The following is a 27,809-nucleotide window of genomic DNA, read 5'->3' on the forward strand; positions in this document are numbered from 1 at the left end:
ACTTGATGGGCTGGCTTTTGAGTGAATTGATATTCCGAGTGCAAATTGGTTGGAGAGACCGTTTGAGGAGGATGAGGTGCACCTTGTGGTTAAAGGGATGACAAGAGACAAAGCCCCTGGACTGGATGGTTTCTCTATGACATTTTTTCTGGAGTATTGGGATGTTGTTAATGGAGATATTATGAGTGTTTTTCATGAATTCTTTGCCTATAAAAAGTTATAGAAATGCCTCAATATGACATTTTTAGCACTCATTCCTGAAAGGGCGGGGGCAATGGATGTCAATGATTTTCATCCTATTAGCTTTATAAATGGGATGTACAAGATTATCTCCAAAGTACTTGCTAATCGTATGTGTACAGTTATGGAGAAGATAATTTTGAAACCTCAAAATGCTTTTGTTAAGGGGTGTTAGATTCTTGATTCGGTTCTTATTGCAAATGAATGTTTGGAGAGTAAATTTAGGACGGGAGTGCCAGGTATTTTATGTAAGCTGGATATGGAAAATGCCTATGACCATATGAATTGGGATTTCCTTTTTCTATTTACTTGAGAGATGTGGATTTGGGGAGGGATGGCCTATGTGGATAAATCATTGTGTAACTATAGTTCGGTTTTCTGTTTTAGTTAAAGGAACCCCTACTAACTTATAAAAAAAAAATTTAAAGGAACCCCTACTAGTATTTTTAACAGCTCACGTCGTTTGAGACAAGGGGACCCTGTCTCCCCTTTCTTTTTGTGATTTTTATGGATGTGCTTAGTTGTATGTTGGAAGTTACGGTTGGCACAGGTTTTTTATCGGGCTTCTCAACGGGAAGCTCTAATAATGGTTTCACATCTTCTTTTTGCATATGATACTTTATTACTTTGCATACAGATCCTGGACACATTCAGATGATGAAGGCTCTATTGATTTGTTTTAAAGCTGTTTCCAGACTTAAGGTGAAATAGGGAAGTCCAAGATGGTGCTAGTGGGTGATGTTAGGAATATTAGAAGGTTGGCAAGTATTTTGGGCTGTAAGGTTGCTTCATTGCCAATGAAATACTTGGGCCTCCCACTTGGGGCCTCCTTCAAGGTGAAGGCTATTTGAGATGGGGTTGTGGAGAAGATTGAGAGAAGATTGGCTAGATGGAAAATGTTGTACTTGTCAAAAGGGGGTAGAACCACTCTTATTAAGGCCTTGTTTGGATATAAAAATTATCTCAACTCATCTCATCTAGTGATTACAACTTTCCCTAACTTCCAACAAAATATAATAAACAATTCAACTTTTTTAAATCTCAAAACAAAAATAGTATTAAAAAATTATATTCTAACAATATTTTGTTCAACTTTCAACTTTCATCTCATCTTAAGTCAACTCACTATCCAAACTTCCCCTAAGAGTACACTATCTAATCTTCTCACATATTTTTAAACTCTTTTTCAGCAAGTGTGGCTAATCGAATGAGTAGATTTTCCGAACCTTCTTGTGGGGAGGAGTTGGAGAGGAGACTTCCACTTGGTCAAGTGGAATAAGGTATGTACACCGATTGCTAGTGGAGGGTTGGGAATTCGAAATATGAGGATCTTTAATAAGGTACTTCTTGGGAAGTGATTATGGAGGTACCATCAAGAAGGGGTCTTTATGGAAGATTATTATTGAGTTGAAATATGGGAGTTTGCGAGGGGGTTGGTGTTCATTCAGTGCGCATGGTGTTGGTTTGTGGAAGAATATTAGAAATGGATAGATGATTTTGCTCGTTTTATTAGTTTCAAGGTTGGTGATGGTTTGAGGGTCAGTTTTTGGCATGACTTTTGCTGTGGTGATTCAACTCTTACGATCACGTTTCCCTCTCTCTTTAGGTTGGCTATTAATCAGGAGGCTTCAGTGTCTAAGCTGTTGGATTGTTCTAGTGGTTCCCCTTTGTGGAATGTTTATTTCAGTAGATCTGCTCCCGATTGGGAATTTGGAGTTCTTTCTGATTTTTACAATTTATTGTATTCCTTGCATTTTGGTAATCATGAGGTGGACAGGATGTTGTGGATGAAGACAGGGAATAGGAAATTTTCTGTATGGTCATTGTATATGGTTTTGTCAAGCCAAAATCATACTTTGTTCCGTTGGAAGCCTATTGGGAAAAGTAAGGTGCCACCTAAGATTGCCTTCTTTGGATGAACAGCATCTCTTCGGAAAGTTTTGACGTTGGATAATTTAAGAAAGAGGGGTCTTGTAGTATGTGTAAGAAGAGTGGGGAGTCGGTGGATCATCTTTTACTTCAATGTGAGGTGGCAAGAATGTTATGGGTGGAGATCTTATAGAGCGGGCATTGCTTGGTAATGTCCAAGAGGGTGGTTGATTTGTTTGAATGTTGGCAAAGATGTAGGGCCAATTCACATATTGAGGATGTATGGAGGATGATTCCTCTGTGTTTCATGTGGTGTCAATGGATTAAAAGGAATGGTCAGAGCTTCGAAGATAAGGAGTGTTCCCCGGATGAGCTAAAAATTTTCTTGTTCAATACTTTTTTTCTTTGGGCATCATCTTGTGTTCTTAATGGAGATTGCTTCAATGAATTTCTTGTATCTCTTTTTGGCTCCTTTTTATGTAACTAGGTGTATGTTGTTTGTATACCTCCTGTGTACTTGGGCTATGCCTATTTACTTCTATTAATAAAATGTTATTTTACTTAAAAAGTTATACATTTTTGTCAGTTTGATTTCAGATGTTTAGCTTCTTCACCTGGGCTAGCTTTTCAGTATAAACCCCTTTTCAAGGAACCAACATGGATTCTTTAATAACTTTTCCTCAAAATCGTGTCATCTATCAAGATAAAACTTAATAATAAGCTAGTGGATATTATTATTGTAAAATAATGTCAGTTCACCAGGGACAGCAATCCTGTATAATGACGTTAGGACTATTTGATTCCTTACAGCCAGTTTGTTCTCATGTTTGCTTGGCAGCGGAAGTTCAAGAAAGTAGAGGAACATGGCGTGAAAGACTTCATACATGGAAGGACATACTCAGAATGGAAAAGTCAGCTGGGCAATTAAATTCCACAAATGCTAAGTATGTAGTTGAGTTTGACATGAAAGAGGTTGAAAAGAGTCTTTGCAAGGATGTGGTTGAAAAGTTACCTGAGACCGAAGGAAGTAGAGCACTGTGGATAGCCAAGAGATGGTGGCGCTATCGTCCTAAACTTCCTTACACTTATTTTCTTCACAAACTTGACTGCTCTGAGGTAAAAGTCTTAATCACCTTCACCTTTCTCTGTCTCTCTCTCTCTTCTTGGGCTCACTGATGTCTTGTTGGTGGGTATTGCTTGAAGGTTCAATTCTTTTATCCCCCCATTTGGTTTAAGTGAGATTTTTTTGACATTTTGGTCTTTTGTATCTAAACAGGTAATGGCATATAGCTCATATTTACATGTACAGATTTGTAAAACTTTCCTCCTTTCCCTTGAAAGTAGACATTAGAGTAAAATTAGCAATCAGAGAAAATTGGTCAGATAATGTAAATGGTCAATTAAAAATTACTTGTTGAATTTTGAAGTGCATTATTATCGTGATGATTTAGTTGAACTTAACCATAGGTTTTTGGTCTTTTAGAGCAAGTTTCTAATATCAAAATGCTAATGGTGTGTAATAGAGTCACTTCAAATGTTTTATTAGTCAACTTTTGAAAGCACCATTCTTGTCTGTAGTCCAACTTTAAATAGTGTCTCGTGTTCATTGTGCATCCAATTGAAGTAGTTGGTTGGTAGTTTCTGATGCTGTGATTCCTCTGGACAGGTTGCTGCTGTTGTATTTACAGAAGACCTAAAGAGATTGTATGTAACAATGAAGGAAGGTTTCCCATTAGAATATGTTGTAAGTCTACCATTTAATAGTTTATTATTTTTTATTTTTTGATGTTTTCTACCATCTAATTGTTGTTACTACCAAATCTGAAATGTACCATTCCTCGGCTTATAATTGAATATTCTTTTATTTGATAGGTTGATATTCCTTTAGACCCTTATTTGTTTGAGATTATCTCCAGTTCTGGAGTTGAAGTAGATCTCCTCCAAAAGCGTCAGATTCATTATTTTCTGAAAGTCGTGATTGCATTGGTTCCTGGGATATTGATTCTGTGGTTTTTAAGGGAGTCTGCAATGCTTCTCAACATCACTTCTAAGCGGTTTCTTTACAAAAAATATAACCAACTCTTTGATATGGCTTATGCGGAAAATTTTATCCTGGTAAATATTTTCACTCTTCAGTTGTTTCCCTCCTTATTTGATCTTATATAAATTCCCATTCATTTTGTACATGTGCAGCCAGTTGGAGATGTTGGTGATGCAAAATCGATGCGCAAGGAAGTAGTATTAGGGGGTGATGTATGGGATCTTCTTGATGAGTTAATGATTTATATGGGAAACCCTATGCAGTATTATGAAAAAGGCGTGAAATTTGTTCGGGTAACTTTTTCTTAGCTTATGAAAGATAGATGCATCTATATTGGACCTATGTTTTAATCCGGAAGAAGTATAATATCAAGACATTAATTGATGTGTGTGCACAACAGGGTGTTCTTCTATCTGGACCACCTGGAACAGGAAAAACACTCTTTGCAAGGACACTTTCAAAGGAAAGTGGGTTGCCCTTTGTTTTCGCATCTGGTGCAGAGTTTACAGACAGTGAAAAAAGTGGTGCAGCAAGGATCAATGAAATGTTTTCTATTGCAAGGAGAAATGTAAGCATCCATCTCTTTAAAATATGGAAAAGCAATGATGTTATCAAAATCATCATCATCTAGAAGTTTGGTCATTTTCGTCACATCTTTAAGTCCTAATGTTTTAAACTCTTGTGCTTAACTTAATGAGGAAAATTGTTAATTTTCTTGATTTACTAAATTTCAGGATATAACTTTTGGTAGGGCCTATTTTATTCATCCTGGATATTAGAGTTACTCCTTTCCGAAAACATTAATCTCTACTTACGGAACAAAAATAAAAAGAGGAATAAATAAAATTTTTTGCAAGACATAAGTAATATTATCTTCGTGTTTTGCATGAGTTTTCGTGTTTCTATGGTCTCATGGCTCTTTGTATATAATCTTAGAATTTATAGGATATCTTAAAATGCCAGCTACAAGTCCCTCAAATAGTTTGAATCACTCAAATATAATTTGTTATATTTTTATGTCATTTGATTTATTCACTATTTCAGTTTCCTTAAGAGCTTTTAAACTTGGAATAAAAATCAGATAAGGTGGGCGTTTTGTCCATTCTTGCCATAAAGTTTGTAAGTTTGAAAAACTAAGTGATTTGTTTTTGTTCATGTAAAAGCATGAATATCCCAGGCTCAATCATAACTCTCATCTGTCAGCATGGGGAAAATGTTCGCAAATTGTAAATGTACACTTAAGCTGCACCACAGGAATTAGTCCTTTGATGTTGTCTAATCTATCAGCTAAGGGTGATTTTTCTGCCGTTATGAGAAGGTTCAAGATGGTACTTTGGGTGCCAGGAAATTCTACTTTTTTTTTCAGAAATTCTTTATGAGTATATAATAGGTGGTCGATAGTTCCTTAGGTCAGCTACCGGGTTAGCTGACTTATAGGACATGGTGGAAGCTAATTCTGAGAATTACAGAAAATATTTTGTTATGAGGTGACTTTGTTTAAGAGGCTTGTCTTTTTTTTGGCCACTTTGTGGATACTGTTTTTTTCATGTGGATTAAACATTTGTATCTCTTTTTCCTCATCTTTTCTTTTCTTCTTGCCGGAGTTTTGAATATAAGGAGCATTCTCCAGATGAGCTTAGAAGTTTCTTTTTCCATACTATATTTCTTTGGGCTCCATCTTGTCCTTTTAATGGGGCTTGCTTTAATGAGTTTCTTGTATCACTCTCTAGCTCCTTATTTTTGTAACTAGGTGTTGCTGTTTGTGTCAAAGTTTTTAAAACCGTTTGAATTTATCGTTCTGGAACAGTAACCAGTATGGGACACATTGATATTCCTTTTTGTCTTAAATTTCGGTCAATTTCGGGTGTTTCAGCCGGTTTCCGATATTCTAAACGAAATATGTATTTTGGGGGGTATTAAGGGCTTGTTTGGAAATAATCTCATCCAAAAATTCTCAATCTCATCTTATCTCCTTCCCAAACATAATTTAAATACAAAATTTTTAAACTAATCATTAGAACTTTCCCAAACATTCAAACAAAAAATAAATAAAATAATTCAACTTTTTCAAAAATCCCCAAACAAAAATAATATTATAAAACTATATTATAACAATATTTTAACTTTATAATATTTTTTATTCAACTTTTTTTCTCTCATTTCCCAAAACCAAAATATACTCAACTCAAATTATCTCACTACTATTCATAAATTATCTTACTATTGTTCATAAAATTCTCATCTCATCTCACTCCCTCAACCAGCCCTAAATGGTAGACGTAATTTCCATTTTCCAGTACAGTTAAAAAGCCACTCGCATCTCAAAATCGATCTGTTAACGTTGTAATTTGCATGCCTTTGAGTCAGGCTCTCAGCAGCTCGGGTCTTCAATCTTGGGTCTGCGAATACAAAAAAAAACACCGCAAGAAGGGGGCCATGGTGATGGCCGATGAGTCTTCGATGCCAAAGTCAGTATCGTTTTAGAGTTTTGGTGCAAGAGAATAGAAAGTTCAGATAGAGTTCCTAGCACCTAAGGATTTGCCTTTTATACCCGATTCCTGGGGTTAGCTACCCATGCACGGTGTTAGGAGGATGTCCTCTCAGCAATCTCTTTAGTCAGGTTTTTTTAATGCGGTATGGCTCCCTGAGGTGGTGCAATAAATGCGGTGTGGCTCCTTGTCCCTCTCACTGCTTGGGTTCATGTCGTCAGGTCTCATTCCCTATTCATCAGAGTATCAAGGGCTCTCCGCGATTTCGGCTTGCCTGTACGCTCAGGGCTACGTGGGACTAGGTTCCGCAGGAAGGTGTTGAGGTGGTGTGTTTCTTCTTTGTGTTATGGGGTTTTCCGCGCTTTTGAATTCGTGGGCTGCCCTTTGTTTCAAGGCCGGGGGCCTCTTGATTGGGCCAATGGGTTACTTGGTTGGCCTGGGCCTCTCATGTTCTTGGGCCTATATCATGGGCCTTTGGACCAAGGGGAAAATCCCCTTACACGATTAAAAAAAAAAAATAGCCTCTCTTCTTTCACACTATTGAAATAGTCTGGCACTTCTACTGCACATCTCAATCAACGCTCTTACACATATCGATCAAATCAAAGTCAAATCAAACCAAAGGATAACTGTAGCTTTATTCCTTGGTGTCTCTCTCCTCTCTCCGTGTCTTTCACAGTTTTATTCTTAAAAGGCAAACTTGCTTTTATTTCTTTTGCATTTAATGGTGGCTAATAGAGGATTGAGTTCAGCCTTCTTATATTAACTAAATCAAAGATCATAAATTTTGTAAATTTTTAGACATGAGATTTAATCAAACCCTGCATAAAATATAGTGATTCAATGTCTTATATTATTTGACATATAGAATTATGTTTATTTGATAATTAATTTTTTTTATAAATATGAAATATATATATAATAAAAAAATTCTATAATCCCAAAACGGTATACCAGTACATACCGGTACTAAAATATTCCATTCCAGTGTCTAACCGAAATGATTGCCGAAACAGAATTCAAAACTTTGGTTTGTATACCTCCTGTGTGCTTGGGCTATGCCTATTTACTCTCAGTAAAATGTTATTTTACTTATAAAAATTTAATAATAATTTTCTCCCTTTTGTTTTGGCTCTTAAGTTCTACTTCACCCCTGCTGAATTCTGTATGACATGCCACACAAGGATAAGTTACAATTTCATGACACCCAGTAGAGAGCTTTGTCTTGATTCCCTGTAGTTCACCACATGTTGCTACCATCCCTTCTGGGGAGTTGCTGGCTTCCAAGCCAAGGAATAAAAGCATGAAATGACTAAGAAAAGCAGGCCTTTTTTTAACCTAAATCTTTAACGGTGAACTGCATCTCTAATTTGGGCAAGATGTTTAGCACTACAAAGGCATCATATCCATATTGTAGCTGTATCAATATGGTACTTCTAGATGACTGAATGAATAATATAGTTTCACTGTAAGCTCTTGGTAATTTTTTTTTTTGATAAGTAAGCTCTTGGTAAAATTAGATACTGACAATTAAGCATTCTCTCTGCAGGCTCCTTCATTTGTATTTGTGGATGAAATTGATGCTATTGCTGGAAGGCATGCGAGGAAAGATCCGCGAAGAAGGGCAACATTTGAGGCTCTGATTGCACAGCTTGATGGGGAGTAAGTGTATTAATTTTACCAATGTGCACTTGCATCTTTTCCCGCACAGTACCTCTAGAGGCCTTTGAAAACTTGAAGTATGATGGGTGTTTTCTTTGCAATTCTTGTCAGGCGGTCTTTTAGATGGACCAACTAGGGTAGGCTGTACTTGTTTTTTCTCTATGCACCCAATACGGTCTGTTTATAGGACATGAAGTCCTAGACCTTGGAGAAAGCCTATAGAGGAGGAGGCTTCCAGAATGAGTTTGAACTCAATGATGGTTGAAATGGACTCTACTGTCATTGGAAGGGCTAGAAGTTTGCTTTAAGATTGTTCGGTACATCCGTTGGGTAAGAGTTTAGGCTCTTTTTTTTCAGGTCAACTGATGAAAGATTGAGTTTTCATTACTAATAGAGGTGGCGGTTATGTCTTGGAAGGGTCTTCTTGTTTCTGGCATCTTATTGTAACTTCCCTTTGGCTTTTGATGTAGCTGCCTTGCCTGTAAGAATGTGGAGTTCTTGTATTTCTTCAAGAGTTCTTCTTTTACAAAGAAAATTGATGCTCTAGTTTACTTATCAAATGGTCCAGAACCCTCAACTGGGATGAAAAAAAGAAAATGATTAGAGGCTTCCACCTTGGACTTCTCTCTGTCTGTTTGTTTCTAATGTTTTTCTAGTAAAATTAAATATCATGTTCCCCTATTTATCTTGTGTAGGAAGGAAACAACTGGTGTTGATCGATTCTCACTGAGACAAGCTGTGATATTCATTTGTGCTACCAATAGGCCAGATGAATTGGACCTTGAGTTTGTTCGCCCTGGACGTATTGACCGTCGCTTGTACATTGGCCTGCCAGATGCAAAGCAACGAGTGCAAATTTTTGGTGTGCATAGTGCTGGAAAGCAACTTGCAGAAGATGTAGACTTTGAAGAAGTAAGTATTTGGCCTTTCTTGTTTAGGTAACACAAATAATAAGTAAATTAACCATTAATGCTCTCTCTCTCTCTCCCCCCCCCCCCCCCCCCCCTCTTCTATTCCCCCCAAAAGCATACACAGAATACATCAATTTTGGTGATATCGATTGTCATACTAAATTTGTCATAATTTTAGAAGCTGCAACAACTTAATTTTTCTTGCTAGACTTTTTGGTAAGCTGGATTAAAAAATTATATATTCCATGGGGGGAAGGTGAGGCTGCGGTCCTTGATATCAACAGATTGGAGAGGCATGTGCTGAACCTTAGCAACTTGCATGCTACTCGTGCACTAAAGTGAGCTTTCACGTGAAAGTGATATGCTAACTTCTAACATGTGTACATGTGTACAGTGTTACTATGTTTAGAATGAATTAGTGGTTCTCAAAACTCTTTTTACTAAAAAGAGAAGAAAAAGTCTTTCTCATATTAAGATGATCCACAGTCTCCCCGTTTTTCTTACAATGTAACACCAATCTAAAATGATAAGACCCTGTTCTTTCACATAGTCAATGGCAGGAGTTTTCCCAAGTGAAGCAGTCCAACTAGAAAAGGCAATCTTGCGAGGTACCTTGCATCTCCAAATACTCTTCTAGGGAAAGTGGTTACTATGATGACCTGAAAGATCCTTGTAAAAGGATCGCAAGGAGGATCTTCTACTTCCATTTCCCAATCGTCCTAGATTGTTGAAGCCTTGTATGTGGCGAGAGATTAGCTAGAGTGTGTTCAGACCATTTCCCTCTCATCCTGGATTGTGGGGGCATTCATGAGGGTAAGAGATATTTTAAGTTTGAAAATATGTGGCTGAAAGTTGAAGGTTTTGTTGAGAAAATAAGGTTTTGGTGGTCCTAGTATCTTTTAGAGGGCTCACCAAGTTTTATTTTGGCTGGGAAGCTTAAAGCATTGAAGAGGGATTTGAAGATGTGGAATGCAGATGTCTTTGGACATATTGACTGTAAAAAACAGTTCCTTTTCAAGGACCTAAAAATTTTGGAGGATAGGGAGGTGAGTGCTACTCTTTCTAAGGAGGAATCTTGCAGGAAATTTTTTGTCATGATGGAGCTTGAAAAGGTGCTTCTAATGGTTTGGACAGAATTTGGGCCCCTCCATTCATCCTAAGTCTGTAGGTACCCTTCAGATTTACTCACAGCAAAGTTTTTTGTTTTGAAGCGTTAGTCATTTACAGTTGCATGGATTTTATCCATTGGTAATCTTTGGTGGATCTCACTATGTTGCCTGCATAAAGAATTAACCATAGGGTATATGAGGAATTGTGTTGGTGTTTGCCTTGTCAATATTTGATCCTTGGCAAATAATTCTCACGCTAAAAACCTTCTTAGATAGTGCTTTTGTATATATTATTTTTTAAATATGTAGGTATTCAAGAAGGGGGGATAAGTGGTCGTGTTCCTACATGTCTAAAATATACAGTGATTGTTCAATCCTTGGCATTTGGTGCTTATTTTTATAATTGTAAATGTACCACTGAAGGTTTAATCTTGTTTGACTTTCTGTAATCTGTTTTTCATTCAACCCTACAGCTTGTCTTCCGTACTGTTGGCTTTTCTGGGGCAGATATCCGAAATCTTGTCAATGAAGCAGCAATAATGTCGGTGAGTCAAACATTCATATTATTGACCAAGATAATTATTGATTTAAAAAAAAATGTCACTCCCTTGCTATCTCAGCAGGTAAGTTTAGTACTGCGCTTCATCTACTTTATATCTTTGTTCTTGTTAGGATATGATTTAAATAATTAAATTTATCTCTTCCCATCGGTTTAAGCATTTGGGATAAGCAATCATTTAATATGGTATAATGTTATAGGTTCTGAGTTCGATTCTTGACTCCACCCTTTACCCTCATTTAACTAAATATTCCACATATTGTACCCACTTATTTAGAGGGAGTCTAACCCATACACTTGGGGGATTGTTAGAATATAATTTAAATAATTAAATTTACCTCTTTGAGTCAGTTTAAGTTTTTGGACAAATAATGATTTAACATTTTTGATTAGTTAGCTAAAAAATCTAAGGATACCCATTAAAGTTTTTGATCTGGAACTAGAAGTTCCAGATGTTATTACTTTGTGCATATGGTGAAGTTAGTTGACAGTGTTTTCTAGTGACATTCACATTAATTTCCTTTGATCATTTGAAAGCTATTTTGCTTTGGGCTGTGCTTAATAGATTAGTTTCATTGTGATTATATTGCTGACTTTGAATGGTTACTTATTGAATTTGAAGTTGCATGGAGCCTACATTTTTCTTATGAAAGCACGCGTATTAGAAGAAATTTCTGGACCATGTATGGCTAAAATCTTTACGTGGAATGTTGTATTACAACTACTCACAACTTGGACATGAAGTTTGAAAATGACATTTGTTGGTGATTGGGATGAAACAAAATCGAGAGTATACTTGCAAGGACTCTTCTGTTAAGTTATTATAAAAAAGAATATTACAGCAGCATAATTCTTGATAATAATATCATCTCTCTCTCTCTCTCTCTCTCTCTCTCTCTCACTTCATGGCTATTCCCAGTGATATTTGCTGAAGTTAACCACCTTTGTAGACCTTTTCCACGGAAGTGACAAGGAGGTTGCTCATAGAAGCGACAAGGATGTTGCTCATAGAAGCCAAGCTGTTTGTTTTTTAACGAAGGGCACTCAGTTATTCATGTCACTGGTGCTCTAGGGGTATGTCGGTCATTGTCTATGGGGAAACAAAGAGTGGAGTGGTTGCTATCCGCAGTGAAGGCTCTTTTACAGTTGATGGGAGGTAAAGATTTTGTGGACCACTCGCAAGAAGGAAACAATGCGTTCTTCTTGTAGTGTTGTACAAATACCCATGGATATTTATTGGCACTCTCAGTTTATGGAGGGGATGGTCAGAGGAATTTGTTGGTAATCCTAAAGGGAAGAGAAGGAAAAGATTGGCAAGATTTTCATGGAGAACTCAATAAGGTGATGGTAATATCTTAGTCATCTTCCCATGACAGGCTCAAGAGTCGAGCTTCATCGGTGGGGTGACAGTGGAAAGCTGAATCTGGAATGCTTAGCTCATCTGTCTGCAGATGCGAACAAAGTTAGAAAGTGGAAGTCTGATGTATGCTAAGGTTGTGGCACGATAGTGGAATAACCCGACAACTTAAAGACCACCCAAGGGAAAACCAGGAATGGAGAGGAAGAACCCAAATGGCTTAGCAGAAAAGACAACAACTCTGGGCTCAAAATCCATTAACAATAAGACCATTGTGAGTGTAAATGTTTATGGAGGAAAAATACTTCTATATTTCTTTAATTGATGTACAAACATATATATACACACACTACATATACTTGACACTTATACCCTCACACACTTATAATAATTACAAACATATCTTCTAACATTCCCCCTCAAGCTGGGGCATATATATCATATAAACCCAGCTTGAAACAAATATGTTTTAACCGACTCCAACACAAAGACTTAGTAAACACATCTGCAAGTTGATCAGTAGACTTCACAAAAGGTGTAACAATGTCACCACTTAGTATTTTATCTCGAATGAAGTGACAATCAATCTCTGTATGTTTAGTCCTCTCATGGAACACAGGGTTAGAGGCAATATGCACTGCGGCTTGATTATCACAAAATAACTCGAGAGGGGTAGGAGCTGGAAACCCAATCTCTTGAAGGAAGTGTTGCAACCATGTTAGCTCACTAGTAGTGTGAGCCATTGCCCTATAGTCAGCTTTTGCACTAGACCGAACTACTAGTGCTTGTTTCTTACTCTTCCATGTAACCAAATTACCTCCTACAAAAGTACAATATCCAATAGTAGATCTTCTATCTGAAGGTGATCTTGCCCAATCAGCATCTGAAAAGGCTTCAATCCTAAAATGTCCATTTGGTCAATACAGTAATCCAAGACTTGGTGCTTGCTTAAGATAACGAAGAATACAGATTACAGCATCCCAATGTGAGACCTTAGGCATTTGTAAAAATTGACTCAGTACACTCACTGCATAAGAGATATCTGGTCTAGTGATAGTGAGATAATTCAATTTCCCAACAAGTCTTTGATACCTAACTGGATCTCCAAAAAACTCCCCTTCATCTTTCAAGAATTTACGATTTGGGTCCATAGGTGTCAATAGGTCGTGCACCCAACATGCCGGTTTCTTTCAGAAGATCAAGTACATATTTCCTTTGAGATAGGTTAATACCCTCTTTAGATCTATTGACTTCAATTCCAAGGAAACTGATCATGTAAACATTGTTTCAACCTAGCAATTCCAACAGAGTCACTCCCTGCTGCCTGGTACCGGAGACGACTCCGAAAAGTGGCCGGAAAACACTTCAAAGAGCTTCCAGCCGCTGAAAACGCTTCCTCCAACCACCACAAACTGATCGGAAAGCTCAGAAAACCACGAACACTTCAAACAACATCTCTGATACCATGTAAACGTTTATGGAGGAAAAATACTTCTATATTTCTTTAATTGATGTACAAACATATATATATATATACACTACATACACTTGACACTTATACCCTCACACACTTATAATAATTACAAACATATCTTCTAACAGCGACCAATACAGAAATCTCAAGTAGTGGTACAACGGAGAAGTAGGACGTGCATGTTGGTATGTTGGCTTTTTCCAAAATCAACTATTTCACTTGAGAAAAGAGGTATTAAAATTCTTGAAGGCTTTGGATGCTAGATTAAGGGACATTAGGCATGCTAAGAAATGGGCCTCAAGGAGGGATGTGTGTTCTTAGACTAAGCTTGAACTCACTACTTCAGTTAGAGGGCTGTTGGACCAGTCCTTGAAAGAAATCAGGAGGGCCAAGATTAGAAAGGCTGGGTTCTTGGTCATTTAAAGCGAAAGGCTACTGGCACTGTATAAAGAGATTACACAGCCCCACTTTTAGTGGCAGGCCAAAGCCTATGTTAAGGATCTGGGGGTGTCGACTTCAACTCACTACCCTCCAATCAAACCTAGTGGCAATGGGGAGAAACAACATAGCCGGGGTGGTGAGGACCTGACATTGACCCCTATTAACATTCAATGGGAGGAGAACAGTATGCCTGAAGAGGCTAAATGCACCGAGTCATCATTTGAATTAACTCAGGTATAGAAACCTGGTGGGGTAAGCACACCATTGTACTCAACAGGGTTGTTTTGGGAGGGTTCTTGAACTTTGGGAGGATCTATAGTGGGAAGTCTAGTGTCAGGAGAAGTCCCAGCTTCTGTTCCAAGGTTGAACCTGGATCCAACAGGGTTTAATCTAGTCTTTGACTTGGAGTGTTGGGTTTTAGTAAGTTGTAAGAGAAAATCTATTATTTATGCCAAATCCCCTCACTGGTGCTTGGAGGAAAGACAGGTAGCTTATTCTTTTGGGAGTGCTCAAGAAATATGGGGGTACCCCAGTGGAGCAACAACTTACATCAAAAGAATTATGTATTCTAATCACAAATACTGGGAACCAGAGGAACCTTTGTTTTGTGAGCCTTTTGCTTTGTGTATTCCATCCCAAATTGAGTATTGTATATAAGGTTGTCAGTTTTTGACACGAGCCACAAACCTAACGTGATAATGGGGAAATGGTTTGACATAATTGGGTTCAAGTCAGCTCTGGTCAACTCGAATTTGACCTGATAATAATTGAGTCATGTCGGGTCAACCCATGGGTTCATGGGTTGACCCGAGTCACCCAGTTAGGAAAAAAATAAAAAAAAGTCATTTGGGTGTGTATTGTTTGTTAGAAATTGAGTTTAAGATTGAAAAATATCTCATTTATTTTTATTCTTTTCTTAAAATTTTCTTCTATAGCATGAGGAAGGATCAAATGTTTGTAAATATATATTTTTATTTCTTTTACGGGTCAAATCGGTCAGGTTTGGTTGACCTGACCCAAATGATTAACCCATTTAAACATGCGTGCCAGGTTCAGGTCAAGGCGATTAACCCACTTAATTATTCGGGTAGGTTGACTAAAAATTCACCCGATTGACAGAATTTTGCAGTAGATCAAAACTTTTCATGTAAAGGTTTTAGGAGGAGCTCATGGCTTTGTTTGTTGCTATTGAAGCAAATAAAACCAAAAGTGTTGTGGCTTTAAATCTGACTTGAAGCATCAAAGAGAGTTGAAGAGGCTCACATATGCCAGGGCTCTCATGTTCATTTATGAAGCTTAAGATCTTTTCATGGAATGCCAGATGTTTGAATGATGAATAGGTGCATTCAATTTGAGAACTTGCTCAGAAGTTGGAATGTGGATATCATTTGTCTTTAGGAAACAAAAGTGAAGAACATGCGTTGTAGTATTGTATGTAAATTTTGTAGTGGAAAGCATGTAAATTGGTGCCATTTGGATTCAATAGGGCTTCAGGAGGTATATTGTTGATGTGGCATAAAAGGGTAGTGGAAAAGTTCGAGATTTATGGGTGACTTCACCATTTCGTGCGCTTTTCGGAATGTGGAATATAAATCTGAATGGGCCTTTGCAGGGATCTATGGACCAAACTAGGACAATATGAGAAGGCTTTTGTGGGATGAACTAGCTGGAATGGTCAGCTGGTGGAACATGCCTTATTGTATTGGGGGAACTCAAATGTATTTTAATTTCCAAGCAAAAGATTGGGCTCAAATCCTATGAGTCCACCTTGATGGGGTTCTCTAGTTTTATTTTTGAATAGACGACTCAAATTTTCCACCAGATAGAGGAACCTTCACTTGGTCTAACAATAGTGACATTCCAACCTGGTCTAGATTGGACCAATTTCTAATTAGCCTTGATTGGGAAAAACACTATTTTGGTGTGTCTCAAAAGTGTCCAGATAGATTGTGTTTTGATCACTTGGTTGTGAAAACATATGGCTTAAATCAGAAGGTGTGTATCACCCCTTCCAGTAGGCTAGGAATGTCATGTACTTCCGTAATTGAAGCCAAGTTAGAGACTCAAATAAATAAAACATCTCATTAGTTTATAAAAAGAGTTCTTAAATGAACCTAGTCTTAAAATAAATACATAATCGAAGTTTTTAATGCAGAAAATAATAAAAGGCTAACCCAAATATGAATCAAACTAAGGACACATATATCTAAGTAATACTAGGCTGCTCTGTCTAAGCCTGGCCTGCCTGCTCATCCTAATCTTCTTCATCACCTGGGTGGTTAAAAGCAGAAAATAAAAGTAAAATGAGTCAAAGACTCAATAAGGAGCGCACTGTTAACCTAATAAACATAAGGTTTTCTAAAAATGTATGCTTAATATTGATAAAGATCTGAAACGCCCATACTTATGCTCATGACATGCATGACTTATAAAACTTCACTTCCGTTTTCTTATCTTAGTTGGCTAACATACATTAACCCCGTGTGCAAAGCTGTTCCCCAGTCCCACTACTTGTGGCCACAATGGAAACTGCTAAACATATTATACATATTTGTGGTGGACCATGCTTAGATCTGTGGCTTGCACATCTACCCATAATTTTGCATTGGTACCATGCATTTCTATGGCCATCTTAATGCCTAATTATTCTTAAACTTAACTTATCTTATGCTTATCACATAAGAAGTTTCATGACATATACTTAAAAGTTTCATGACATGATGATGTGTGAGATGCCTGATTCATGTAATTAACATGGTTAAAATAAAATAATAAAAATATAATATGACAACATGGCATAATGAATTGCATGCTTTACATAACTAATCATCATGTTCTACATATTTAACATCACAACTTGGTAATTAAAAAAGGCTTACAAACAAATGGCTTTACCTACTATAATAATTTAAGAGACTAGTTTACAATATTTCGAAGTGTATGATAATGCTACATTCCTCATAGAGCTAATCCAACAATTAATCGCGTAGTTTGCCACCTATAAAATAATAATATATCATCACTTAGTTTCAAATAAAGTGTGTAATAATATTCTACATAACTAACATATATTAACTTTAAGAAAAATAATTACTTTTTAATTAAAAATAATTTTTAAATTTTGATAAAGAAATTGAACTGATAAATATAATACTTTATATACTAATATTTCTCATAAATAAATACTTTATATACTAATATTTTTGTAAGTACCCAAATCAATAATCTACATTTTAAATTTATAAATTATTAATATGATTTTATAATTTAACATAAATTTATATGTTATAAATTTAGACGTGTATGATCTGTCAAGTGGTACAATAATTTAATTATAAAAATACTTATAAAAAAATTAATTATAAAATTTATAAATGGTGACACACTAAGTTAATATTTACCAGCCAAGGGTGTATACATAAATTTGATTTTAACACTTTCAGCACTTTGTGTATGTGTATCTCATTTCGGGATTAGTTGAGACGTTGTTCCTGAACACCCGGTGCTAGTAAAAAAAAGGTGTGCACTTCATTTTAACTTAGCATATTTAGGGCTCATTTGGACACTTGGAGTATCTCAAAATTCTAGTAAAATTGTTTGAGTTAAGATGTTTTATTGGGTTTTAGGAAAGGAGGGAAAAAGTTGAATAAAAATATTATAAAGTTAAAAAATTGTTTGAATATAATTTTTGTTTTAAAGTTTTAAAAAGTTGTATTGATTTTTGTGTTTTGTTTTGAATTTTGAAAAAGTTGTATTGGTTTTTGTGTTTGAATAATTATTAGGTAATGATTAAATGAAAAAGTTGAAATTTTGAAATTAAAAAGTGTTCTGTGTTTGACTATGTTTGGGAATGAAATTATGAGAAGTTTTGAGAATTTCATGTCACATCTATGTCAAAACTTCCCCTTAGTATTTAGAAATGGAGAAACAAAGGCTCACACCAAGATGGTTGTGGTTGGTGGTACCAATCGGCAGGGTGATGGTTTTTACTTCCTTTGCAGTATAGTGGTGGAACATCAAGGTGAGTGAGAAGGGACTTGACACTGTTAGAGAGAGAAAGCGATGGAGGAGAGAAAACGATGGAAACGACATGAAGGCCTTACCGTGGTGGTGTGAGGAAGAGTCGGCCAGCGGTTTCTGTTACCGTTACTATGGTTTCCAGCACGATGAATGGCATTGTTGACAGAATGGAGCAATTAGATGTCCCGATTTGAATGCACGGGCTTTCTCCTAGTTTCGGTGGTTCCCTGCAGTGTAGGGTGGGCTGGTCAACGCCCTCTGTGGTGGATAATGACAGGTATAGCTCCTTTCTATGGTGCTTTGCAGCAGTTCCAACGTGATGGTGGTGGTTGGCAGCGGCTCCTTCATAACTATTAACGCTTGGTGCAGTATCTTGATCACAAGTCTCTGTTTCAGATGAGTGTGAGAGAGGGGGAGAAAGAGGCCATGTCAACTGGATTCGATGCCCTCCTTGTGAGGGTTCTTCACATTATATAGAACACTATCGCTAATTACAAGGCTGGAAATCAGCCATTACAATAATCAACTCTTAACTAAATAAGGATACTATAAAGTCCCTACTTATTTACAGAATCAAGGCTGTGATCAAGCTAATTACAGCTAGAAAATAGTCTAAATAAGGAATATAAAATATGGTCTGAATAAGGAAGGTATGACTAAAATATGTATACTGATATGTACATTCCCCCTAACATCCCCCCTCAAATTGATGCTAGTTGGCTAAGAAGCATCAATTTGCCGACAAGAAACTGATGATGTTGACGTGTCATGGCCTTGGTAAATACGTCACCTATCTGGAGATCAATGGAAATATGAGGAAGAGAAATAATACAAGATTCCAAGACTTCCCGAATGGAATGACAGTCCGCCTCAATGTGTGTTGTATGCTCAAAAGACGGGATTAGCAGCAATCTGAATGGCACCAGTATTGTCAGCATGGAGAGGAGTAGGATCCAATTGAGCACAACCAAGCTCAGCTAGGAGCCCACGAATCCAGAGAATCTCCGAACAAGCAGCTGACATTGCATGGTATTCAGATTCAGTAGAAGATTTAGAGACACGATCCTGTTTCTTACTCTTCCAAGAGATCAAAGAGTCACTAAGAAACATGCACTAACCCATGACAGATCATCGTGTAGAAGAACATCTGGCCCAATCAGTATCACTATAAGCAACAAAGCGAAGAGGAGTCCCAGCGAGGAAGAACAAACCACGGCCGAAGATATCTAATAATGTGATGAACAGCAGCTAAATGTAGATGACATGGAGCCTGCATGAACTGACTAACTTGCTGAATAGTAAAAGAAATATCAGGTCGAGTAATAGTCAAATAGTTTAGGCTACCCACTAACTGTTGAAACACAGTCGGGTTAGAAAGTAGATCTCCCTCCTCACGAAGATACTTCGTGTTGACTTCCAGATATCTACAGAAGAAGTACCCTAAAGGCCTACCAAAGTAATCAAATCTTGAGTGTGTTTATGTTGATTAAGAAAAATGCCGGAGGAATCAGTATGAAAATCCAACCCCAAGAAGTACGTAAGAGGACCAAGATCCTTCATATGAAATGAGGCCTGAAGATGCTACTGTAGTCGAGTAATCAAAACGGAATCCGTCCCCATAATAACAATATCATCAACATAAACCAGAAAAAGAACAATACCAGTGGATGTCTTGCAGAGAAATAGAGAGGAGTCATATAGACTTTGCTTAAAGGAAAGCTGAAGCAAGGTGGATTTGAATTTATCAAACCATGCACGGGGAGCTTGTTTCTGCCCATATAACGAGCGTTGCAACTTACAGACATCCAAGGAAGAAGATGGCAATCCAGGTGGAGTGGTCGTGTAGATAACTTCTTTGAGATCACTGTGAAGAAAGGCATTTTTGACATCCATTTGATGAAGGGGCCAACCTTGGGAGGTAGTAATAGACATAATAGTCTGCAATGTAGTCATCTTGGCAACCGGAGCAATAGTCTCCTCATTGTCCACCCCATACTCTTGTTTGTTGCCAAGTGCAACCAACCGTGCCTTATACCGATCCAAAGTCCGATCAAAACGTAGCTTAATCGAGTAAACCCACTTTCAACCAATGGCCTTAACAGTAGCGGGACAAGGAACAACATCCCATGTGTGATTGTCTTGGAGAGCTCGAAGTTCTTCAGCCATTGCCTCACGCCAACATTCATGTTTAACTGCCTCGGAATAACATGATGGAATGGGAATGGAAGACAAAGTAGCATGGAGAGAGGTATGTGAAAAACCATACCGATTAAAGGGACGAGATACTTTGGTCAAATGGCAAGGAATTGTGTGGAAGTCCGGATCACCCATAGAAGAGGTAGTCGGAGCAGGGTCAGGTAGTAGATCAAGCTTAGGAATGGGCAAAGTTGGTCGTCATTGCTCATACACAAGTTCAGGTTTGAATCGATTAGGAGAAGAAGTCAAGTCATCAAAATGCGGCAAAACATGCCTCTCAGGTAAATACTCAACATGAGTAGAAAAGAACGACTGATTTTCCAAGAAAACAACATGATGGTAAATACGAAATCTGTTAGAGCATGGATCATAGAAAACATAACCTTTGTGTGAAATACTATAACCCAGAAAAGGGCACCAAATAGATTGAGCAGATAATTTATGATGATCATGAGATGGCAAATGAATAAAACAAACACAACTAAAAATATGCATATCCAGATAACTAGGATGCTTTTATTAAAAATAAAAAAGAAAAAAGAAGAAGAAGAAGATAACTAGGATGCGCTGATGATAAAGACGAAAATAAGGAGTGTCAAAATTTAAGACACTGGAAGGCAATCTATTAATTAAATAAACCGCCACAGACAAGGCTTTGACCCAAAATTTAGGCGGAATAGAGGATTGAAGCAATAACGTACAAACAACATCCAACAAATGTTGATTTTTCCATTCAGTCACACCATTTTGCTAAGGCGTATAAGGACAAGAGTGCTGAGAAACAATGCCTTTTTGTTGGAGAAATTCATGAAACTCATGAGACATATTCACCACCTGAATCAGAAGACCTTAAAGTTTTGATCCCTCACAAGAATTGAGTCTCAACATAGGCGATGAATTGTTGAAAGATAGAGAAAACCTCAGATTTAGAATGTAGAAAATAAGTCCAGGTATACTTGGTATAGTCATTAATGAAAGTAACAAAGTATTTATAATTCACATGTGAAATAACATGAGAAATTCCCCACACATCATTATGAATCACATCAAAGCATTGTTCACTATGACTACCATGAGAGGGAAATGAGAGGGACTTACTTTTACATAATTTGCATGTGGAGCAATCAAAAGAAAGATGAGAGGAAAATTGATCTTTATTGCCCAACAAACCAGAGTTTATTTAATTAGATAAAACAACAAAGTTAGGATGACCCAACTGTTTTTGCCATACTTCACCATTATTGTTTACAATGTTACAAGCTAAAGAAATAACATCAGGAATGGAAAAATGTAGAGGAAACAATCGTTCAACTTTAGGCCCCTTCGCGAGTATCTTCCTTGACACCTGATCCTACACAAGACAACCATCATAAGAAAAACGAACATCACAGTTGTTATCAACTAACTGGCCTACTGATATAAGACTAGTAGAAAGCTCAGGAGATACAAAAACATCTTTGATTGTGGAATTAACATCACCAACAGCATGAATAGGTAACTGACTACCATTAGCAATCTGAATATGTGACGATCTATTATAAGTCCGAACATTTCTGAGGGTGTTAGAGGAACTAGTCATGTGATTAGGCGCACCATAATCAACAAGCCAAGATGAGGATGTTAGTGAACCTTTACCTTGCAGCCCTAAGGTTAAAAATGCCGAAATAATCATCTATTGCACCATCTCAGGAGTAAGAGCAGATGAATCACCAACAATAGCAGAGTTAGCGGAAGTAGATGGACTCACAGTGGCCTGATAAGCATTAGCCTGACGATTCTGGGGACGTATATGACATTCTTTGATAATATGTCCCGGCTTCTTATAGTAATTGCAAGATTTCCTCGCATAGTGGGCAGCAATATGGCAGTATTCCTTGCAGCTGAATCGTTGAATTTTCCACGTGTTGCGTACCTTGCCTTTCCCATGTGTTGCATAAGCCACTGCATTTGGTATCATTTTGTCTTGCTGATAAATGGCCTGTGTGGCAAGACGCTGCTCCTCACGAAGTAGCTCCCCAAAACAAACGTCCAAAGAAGGCAATGGAACACAGTTCATCAAGATGGAGCAAGTGGCCTCAAATTCTGGTCGTAACTTCATTAAAAATTGATCATGCTTGCTTTGTGCATGAACTTCCTGCACAACAGAGAGAGATTCTTCTGGTACCTTCACATTAATCATGTTAGTAAATTCTCCCCAAAGATTGCTAAACCCAGAAAAATAATCTTGAATGGAGAGATCGCCCTGAGTATAACTGGCGATCTTGTACTCCAACTGAAAACGCTGGGCAGAATTGTTCTGATTATACACTTTCTTTAAGTATTCCCACATAGTTTTAGCAGTCTTATATGGCCTCATATTGAGAATAATAAGAGGATCAACATAGCCTAAAATCCTGGTCATCACCCTAGCATCTTTGATTGTTCATTGAGCCAATTTAGAGAGCTCAGTAGGAGCAGGATCACTACCATATATATGACCCCATAATTCTTTCCCCATAACAAATAAGCAAAATTGAAATTCCCAGGCAGAATAATTCTTACCTGTGAATTTCACAACAAAAGAATCTGAAGCCATGATGCTCATAAAAGGAAAAACAGCCAAGAAGAATACCTCACATATCTACTGAGCACCAGAAATTGAAAATGCCAAGAACCAAAAAAAATAGCCAAGGAATGGTGCAGCCCAGCAACAACGAAGGCCAAAAAATCTCACACAGTGCCGAAATCAGAGAGTACCGAAAAACACCTCTCTTAGTGAACAGAGAGTGGCGAAATCACCAAAGCCACAAAACACCTCTCTGAAAACAGAGAGTGCCGATAAGCACCAAACAAATCCAAACAACCCCACTGAAAAAAACAGAGGGTGCCGAGAATCACCAAACAGAGTGGAAAACCACTTCTCTGTAAACAGAAAGTGCTGAGAATGGTGAAAAGAATAGCCCAGAAAAAAATAGCCTAGAGAGTAGTGAAGGCAGACAGTGCCGACACAACCACAAGAACCCAGAAAGCACTAGTCTGAAAATGCAGTGCCAACAGAAGCCAAGGAACTATTGTTGAAAAAAACATTTGCCCAGAAAAAAATAATAATAATAAAAATAAAATAAAATCTAGGGCTCTGGTACCATGTCAACTGGATTTGATGCCCTCCTTGTGAGGGTTCTTCACATTATATAGAACACTATCGCTAATTACAAGGCTGGAAATCAGCCATTACAGCAATCAACTCTAACTAAATAAGGAAACTATAAAGTCCTACTTATTTACATAATCAAGGCTGTGATCAAGCTATTTACAGCTAGAAAATATTGTCTAAATAAGGAATATAAAATATGGTCTGAATAAGGAAGGTATGACTAAAATATGTACACTGATATGTACATTCCTGCTGACAAGCCGGACGTGAAGGGGAAGGGAACTCACCGTTTGGCATCTTCTGTGGTGTCCTTAGGCTATTTTCCAGCGTGAGCAGAGGAGAGAAGTGGTTCTTTCGGCACGCTGGCTGCACGAATGCCGTGTTTTGGGAAGTGGCTTTGTCATTTGCCTATGAAAGGGAGAGCCTTTGGATGGTGTTAATGGACATAAAATATGGGAGCAGGTTGGAGTTCACTTGAAGTAAATGGGTCTTTTGGGGTTGGTCTTTTGAGGAACATTAGAAGAGGGTGGGGTGACCTTTCCCAGTTTGGTGTATTTGGTGGGTGGCGAGTCAAATATATGCTTTTGGAATGATGTGTGGCGTGGTGATCAAGAAGTTCATTTCCAGTTTTATTTAGAATTGTTTGCATGAAGGAAGCTTATGTAGCAAATTGCTATCCTTGGCATGATTCTACCCAATGGGGCCTCATCTTCAAATGATTGTGAAGTGGATTTCTTTATCTTTCTTTGATAGGTTATACTCATGTAGGGTGGGACGAGCCAAAAGATCCCGATTCAAGATAAATTCATGAGATGGTGATGATAAAATGGTTTGGACCCCATCTAGGAGAGGCATGTTTAAGTGGTCATACCCCAATTTGCTATGTAATCATGTCAAGGCTTCTTTTTTGTGGTTCATATTCAGAGAAATTGAGCTCCCCTAAGAGTAGCTTTCTTCACATGGACAGCCACACTAAGGGAAATCCTCTCCTTGGACATCATAAAATGACATGGCATCATGGTGGTTATCCAATGGTGCATATGTAGGGAAAATCCCCCAAAATGTTTGATGCTTCTCCTGTAGTTCATACCATAGATGTATTAGACATCGCAGCATTGCCTCATGGTGAAAAGATAACCCAATTTTATTTGATAATGTTATTTCCTGAGTTAGATATATATTGTTGAGTTGAGATTCTTGGAAAATCTTGTCTCCAACATGATATCAAAGCCTTCTTTATTCAGATTTCTTTGATGACATCTTAGGATCCTTCCCTCACCCCCATGGATGGCTGAAAACACCCAAAAGCCACCTTTTTCATTAATTGCTTATGTTCCTTGTGTACAAGGTTCACATTTGGATCGCAGAGGTTGGCCTCCACGTAACAGGGAGTGTTAGTGTGTTTTCATCTGAACTCTAACACGTATTTTTGGGTCAGTCATCATCTCCTTAAGCTTTTGATTAGCTCCTTAGCATGCACATTGCCTTTATAATTTTCTGGAGACTATGGGCTGATGATCTAGTGGATAAGAAAGAGTTCATAAGCTCCCAAAACTATAAATAAAGTTTCTGTTTTTTTCTCATTTTCGCGTGCACACAGAGATACAGATTTCAAGAATGGAATTATGCATTTCTATTTTTTATTATTTGTTTGTTTGGTATCTCGTCCTTGTTGAGTGTTGAGGAATAAATCTCACATTACCTATGGACAATGTCTTGAGCATGTGTATAAGCAATGAATAAACCTCTCATGTTGAATTGGTTTTATAAGATGAGTTAGGCCCATAAATGTCTTCATGGTATTAGAGCCTGCCACAAGATGAATATGGGTCCACACTACTTACTCCCTGACAAGAATTAGAAAAAATACTAGCCTACACGTGAAGGAGGGTGTTGAGGAATAAATCTCACATTGTCTGTGGACAAGGTCTTGGGCATGTTTATAAGGTTGGAGCAAACCTCTCTAGTTGAACCGGTTTTATGAGATGAGTTAGGCTCATGAATTTCTTCACTGAGTGATAGTAATTGTTACTACTGCTTTATATGAGAAAATCACAAGTGCATTATTGCTTCCTTCTTATAGCTTCTATCTAATGTCCTGAACTTATTTTTCAACCAATGGACTCTTCTTTTTCTTTTCTAACTCCCAGGAAGTGCTACCCTCCAACTAAGGTCCTAGCTCATTTGCAAGCAAGCATATGTGCTGATGCTCCAACTTTTTCAGTCTCAATTCTGTTTCACAATCTCAAACCTTTTGCTTTAAAGCATGCCCAGTGAAATCTTATTATTTTTAAGGGGGTCATTGTTGATTGGGATCTGATACACGACTGTCTAAAAGTGATTTCTGTCATGCATTTTTTGTGACTTTTCATTTAGATCGAACTGTTAACTCGAGTACCCTTTAGTAATCTCATGCATTTCAGCAACTATATGACCAATTTTTTGCACATAATTTCTTTGTTGCTTGCAGGTGAGGAAAGGACACTCCAAGATCTATCAGCAAGATATTGTTGATGTGCTAGATAAACAATTGCTCGAGGGTATGGGCGTACTTCTCACTGAAGAAGAGCAGCTGAAATGTGAAGAAAGTGTATGTCTATCCATATTGATGTTGGTGCTTATCAAAGTAAAAAATGTAATATAAAATTATTCCGGTAATTGAGTCTGCATAATTTGTAACAGGTGTCTTTTGAGAAGAAGAGACTGTTGGCTGTGCATGAAGCTGGTCACATAGTATTGGCACATTTGTTTCCACGATTTGATTGGCATGCATTTTCTCAGCTCCTGCCTGGTGGAAAGGTAAAATTTCTGGCAACAGAAATGGACTCTTGGAGTTGCAATCATATAATGTTTGAGGAGTTGCATTGTGATGGGGTTATTTTGCCGTGAACAGGAAACTGCAATCTCTGTGTTCTATCCCCGAGAAGATATGGTAGATCAAGGTTATACAACCTTTGGCTACATGAAAATGCAAATGGTGGTAGCTCATGGTGGGCGCTGTGCAGAACGTGTTGTGTTTGGCAATGACGTAACTGATGGAGGAAGGGATGATCTGGAGAAGATAACGAAGGTAATTGTTGTTACTTGTGTTTAACTTAGGACAATTGATTCTGGGGAGATATTTTGTCAACCTGTGATAATTTTAGGATAATAGCTCCTTTAATGAAGATTTTAACAGTCACTTGTACAAAAAAATGAAGATTTTATTAGTCATTCAGTTTTGTTGCATGACGGGTGGCCTTTACTTAAATATTGTGGATTTCTAAGGAAACGGCTAGGTTTCTCAAAACGTTTAATTTGAGTTGTTAAAATATTTGTACTCAAGTTTCCCATTTGGTGAAGGAGAGTAAAGGAGGATACTATGTATTGGAGGTTATTGGGGTCTAGTATGTTTGATGCTCCTTACTCTGGAGTATTTAAGAGGGGATGCACCATCACTATGGAAGAATATATGGAGCTTGCACATTCCACAAAATAGTTCATTTTTCTGTTGGGATGGGGGAGGGTGTTTTTATTATATGTTTTAAAAAGTGCAAAAGGCGCAACCTAGGTGCACTAGATGTATATAAGAGAAATGCCCATTTAGAAGGAAAAAAAAGAACAAGAAAGTTGTGAAAGTTAGACCCGTGAAAATCTATAGCAGCTCTTCAACTTTGACAATGGAGTCTGTGAAAGGGATTTTAATCATTATGGAGTTGTATTATATGTGTAAGGATTTCTTACCAAAAAAAAAAAGTGTAAGGTAATTTAAAAATAGTCTTTCACCTATTACTTCATTTCTGGAAAGAGAGCTTTGGTCACTTGTTTGCTTTATGGGAAAATTTTGGAGAGAGACAAAAAGTTGTAACCTTTTATGGGGTGAAGTTACCTAGATCTTGAAAGTCTTTGTAGCTGAGGATTTTGCAATGATTGGGCATCTACTTTAGGCAGTATTTGTTCTAATAATTGTGTAAAATTTATTAATCTTTTAAATTTGAGATTTTAATTGTTAAGGAGTTCGTTCTGACTCATCCTGTTTACTGAATCCTTATTCTCGTTTAATACAATGATTTTTTAACTACCGAAAGTTTTGGTAAAAATCCCAATCCCTTCTCTCACTCAAGTTGTTTATCAGATTGCCAGAGAGATGGTGATCAGCCCTCAAAATACCAGATTGGGGCTTACAGCCTTGACAAAAAGAGTTGGATTGGTGGATCGACCAGATAGTCCAGACGGCGAGCTGATAAGATACAGAGTATGCTTTTCATTTCTCAAAAACTTGCATATCAAAAGAAACAAATTAGAGTTGCATACTATATAATTGTGAGT

The 27,809-nt window shown here is 37.5% G+C and overlaps 1 protein-coding gene across 2 annotated transcripts in view; it reads left to right on the plus strand.

Moving 5' to 3' along the window:
* The window catches only part of LOC122280915 (ATP-dependent zinc metalloprotease FTSH 12, chloroplastic), a 52,321-nt gene that overhangs the window by 18,856 nt on the left and 5,656 nt on the right, over nt 1-27,809 (plus strand). For both annotated transcript variants that reach the window (XM_043092036.1, XM_043092037.1), the window contains exons 4-15: nt 2,948-3,225; nt 3,776-3,853; nt 3,982-4,224; nt 4,303-4,443; nt 4,551-4,718; nt 8,189-8,301; nt 8,997-9,213; nt 10,795-10,866; nt 25,972-26,091; nt 26,184-26,300; nt 26,395-26,571; nt 27,616-27,735. In XM_043092036.1, the coding sequence (XP_042947970.1) occupies nt 2,948-3,225; nt 3,776-3,853; nt 3,982-4,224; nt 4,303-4,443; nt 4,551-4,718; nt 8,189-8,301; nt 8,997-9,213; nt 10,795-10,866; nt 25,972-26,091; nt 26,184-26,300; nt 26,395-26,571; nt 27,616-27,735 (1,844 nt within the window). The remainder of the gene's footprint in view (nt 1-2,947; nt 3,226-3,775; nt 3,854-3,981; nt 4,225-4,302; nt 4,444-4,550; nt 4,719-8,188; nt 8,302-8,996; nt 9,214-10,794; nt 10,867-25,971; nt 26,092-26,183; nt 26,301-26,394; nt 26,572-27,615; nt 27,736-27,809) is intronic.

This window comes from Carya illinoinensis, chromosome 11, assembly GCF_018687715.1.
Source record: "Carya illinoinensis cultivar Pawnee chromosome 11, C.illinoinensisPawnee_v1, whole genome shotgun sequence".
NCBI classification, from domain to species: domain Eukaryota; kingdom Viridiplantae; phylum Streptophyta; class Magnoliopsida; order Fagales; family Juglandaceae; genus Carya; species Carya illinoinensis.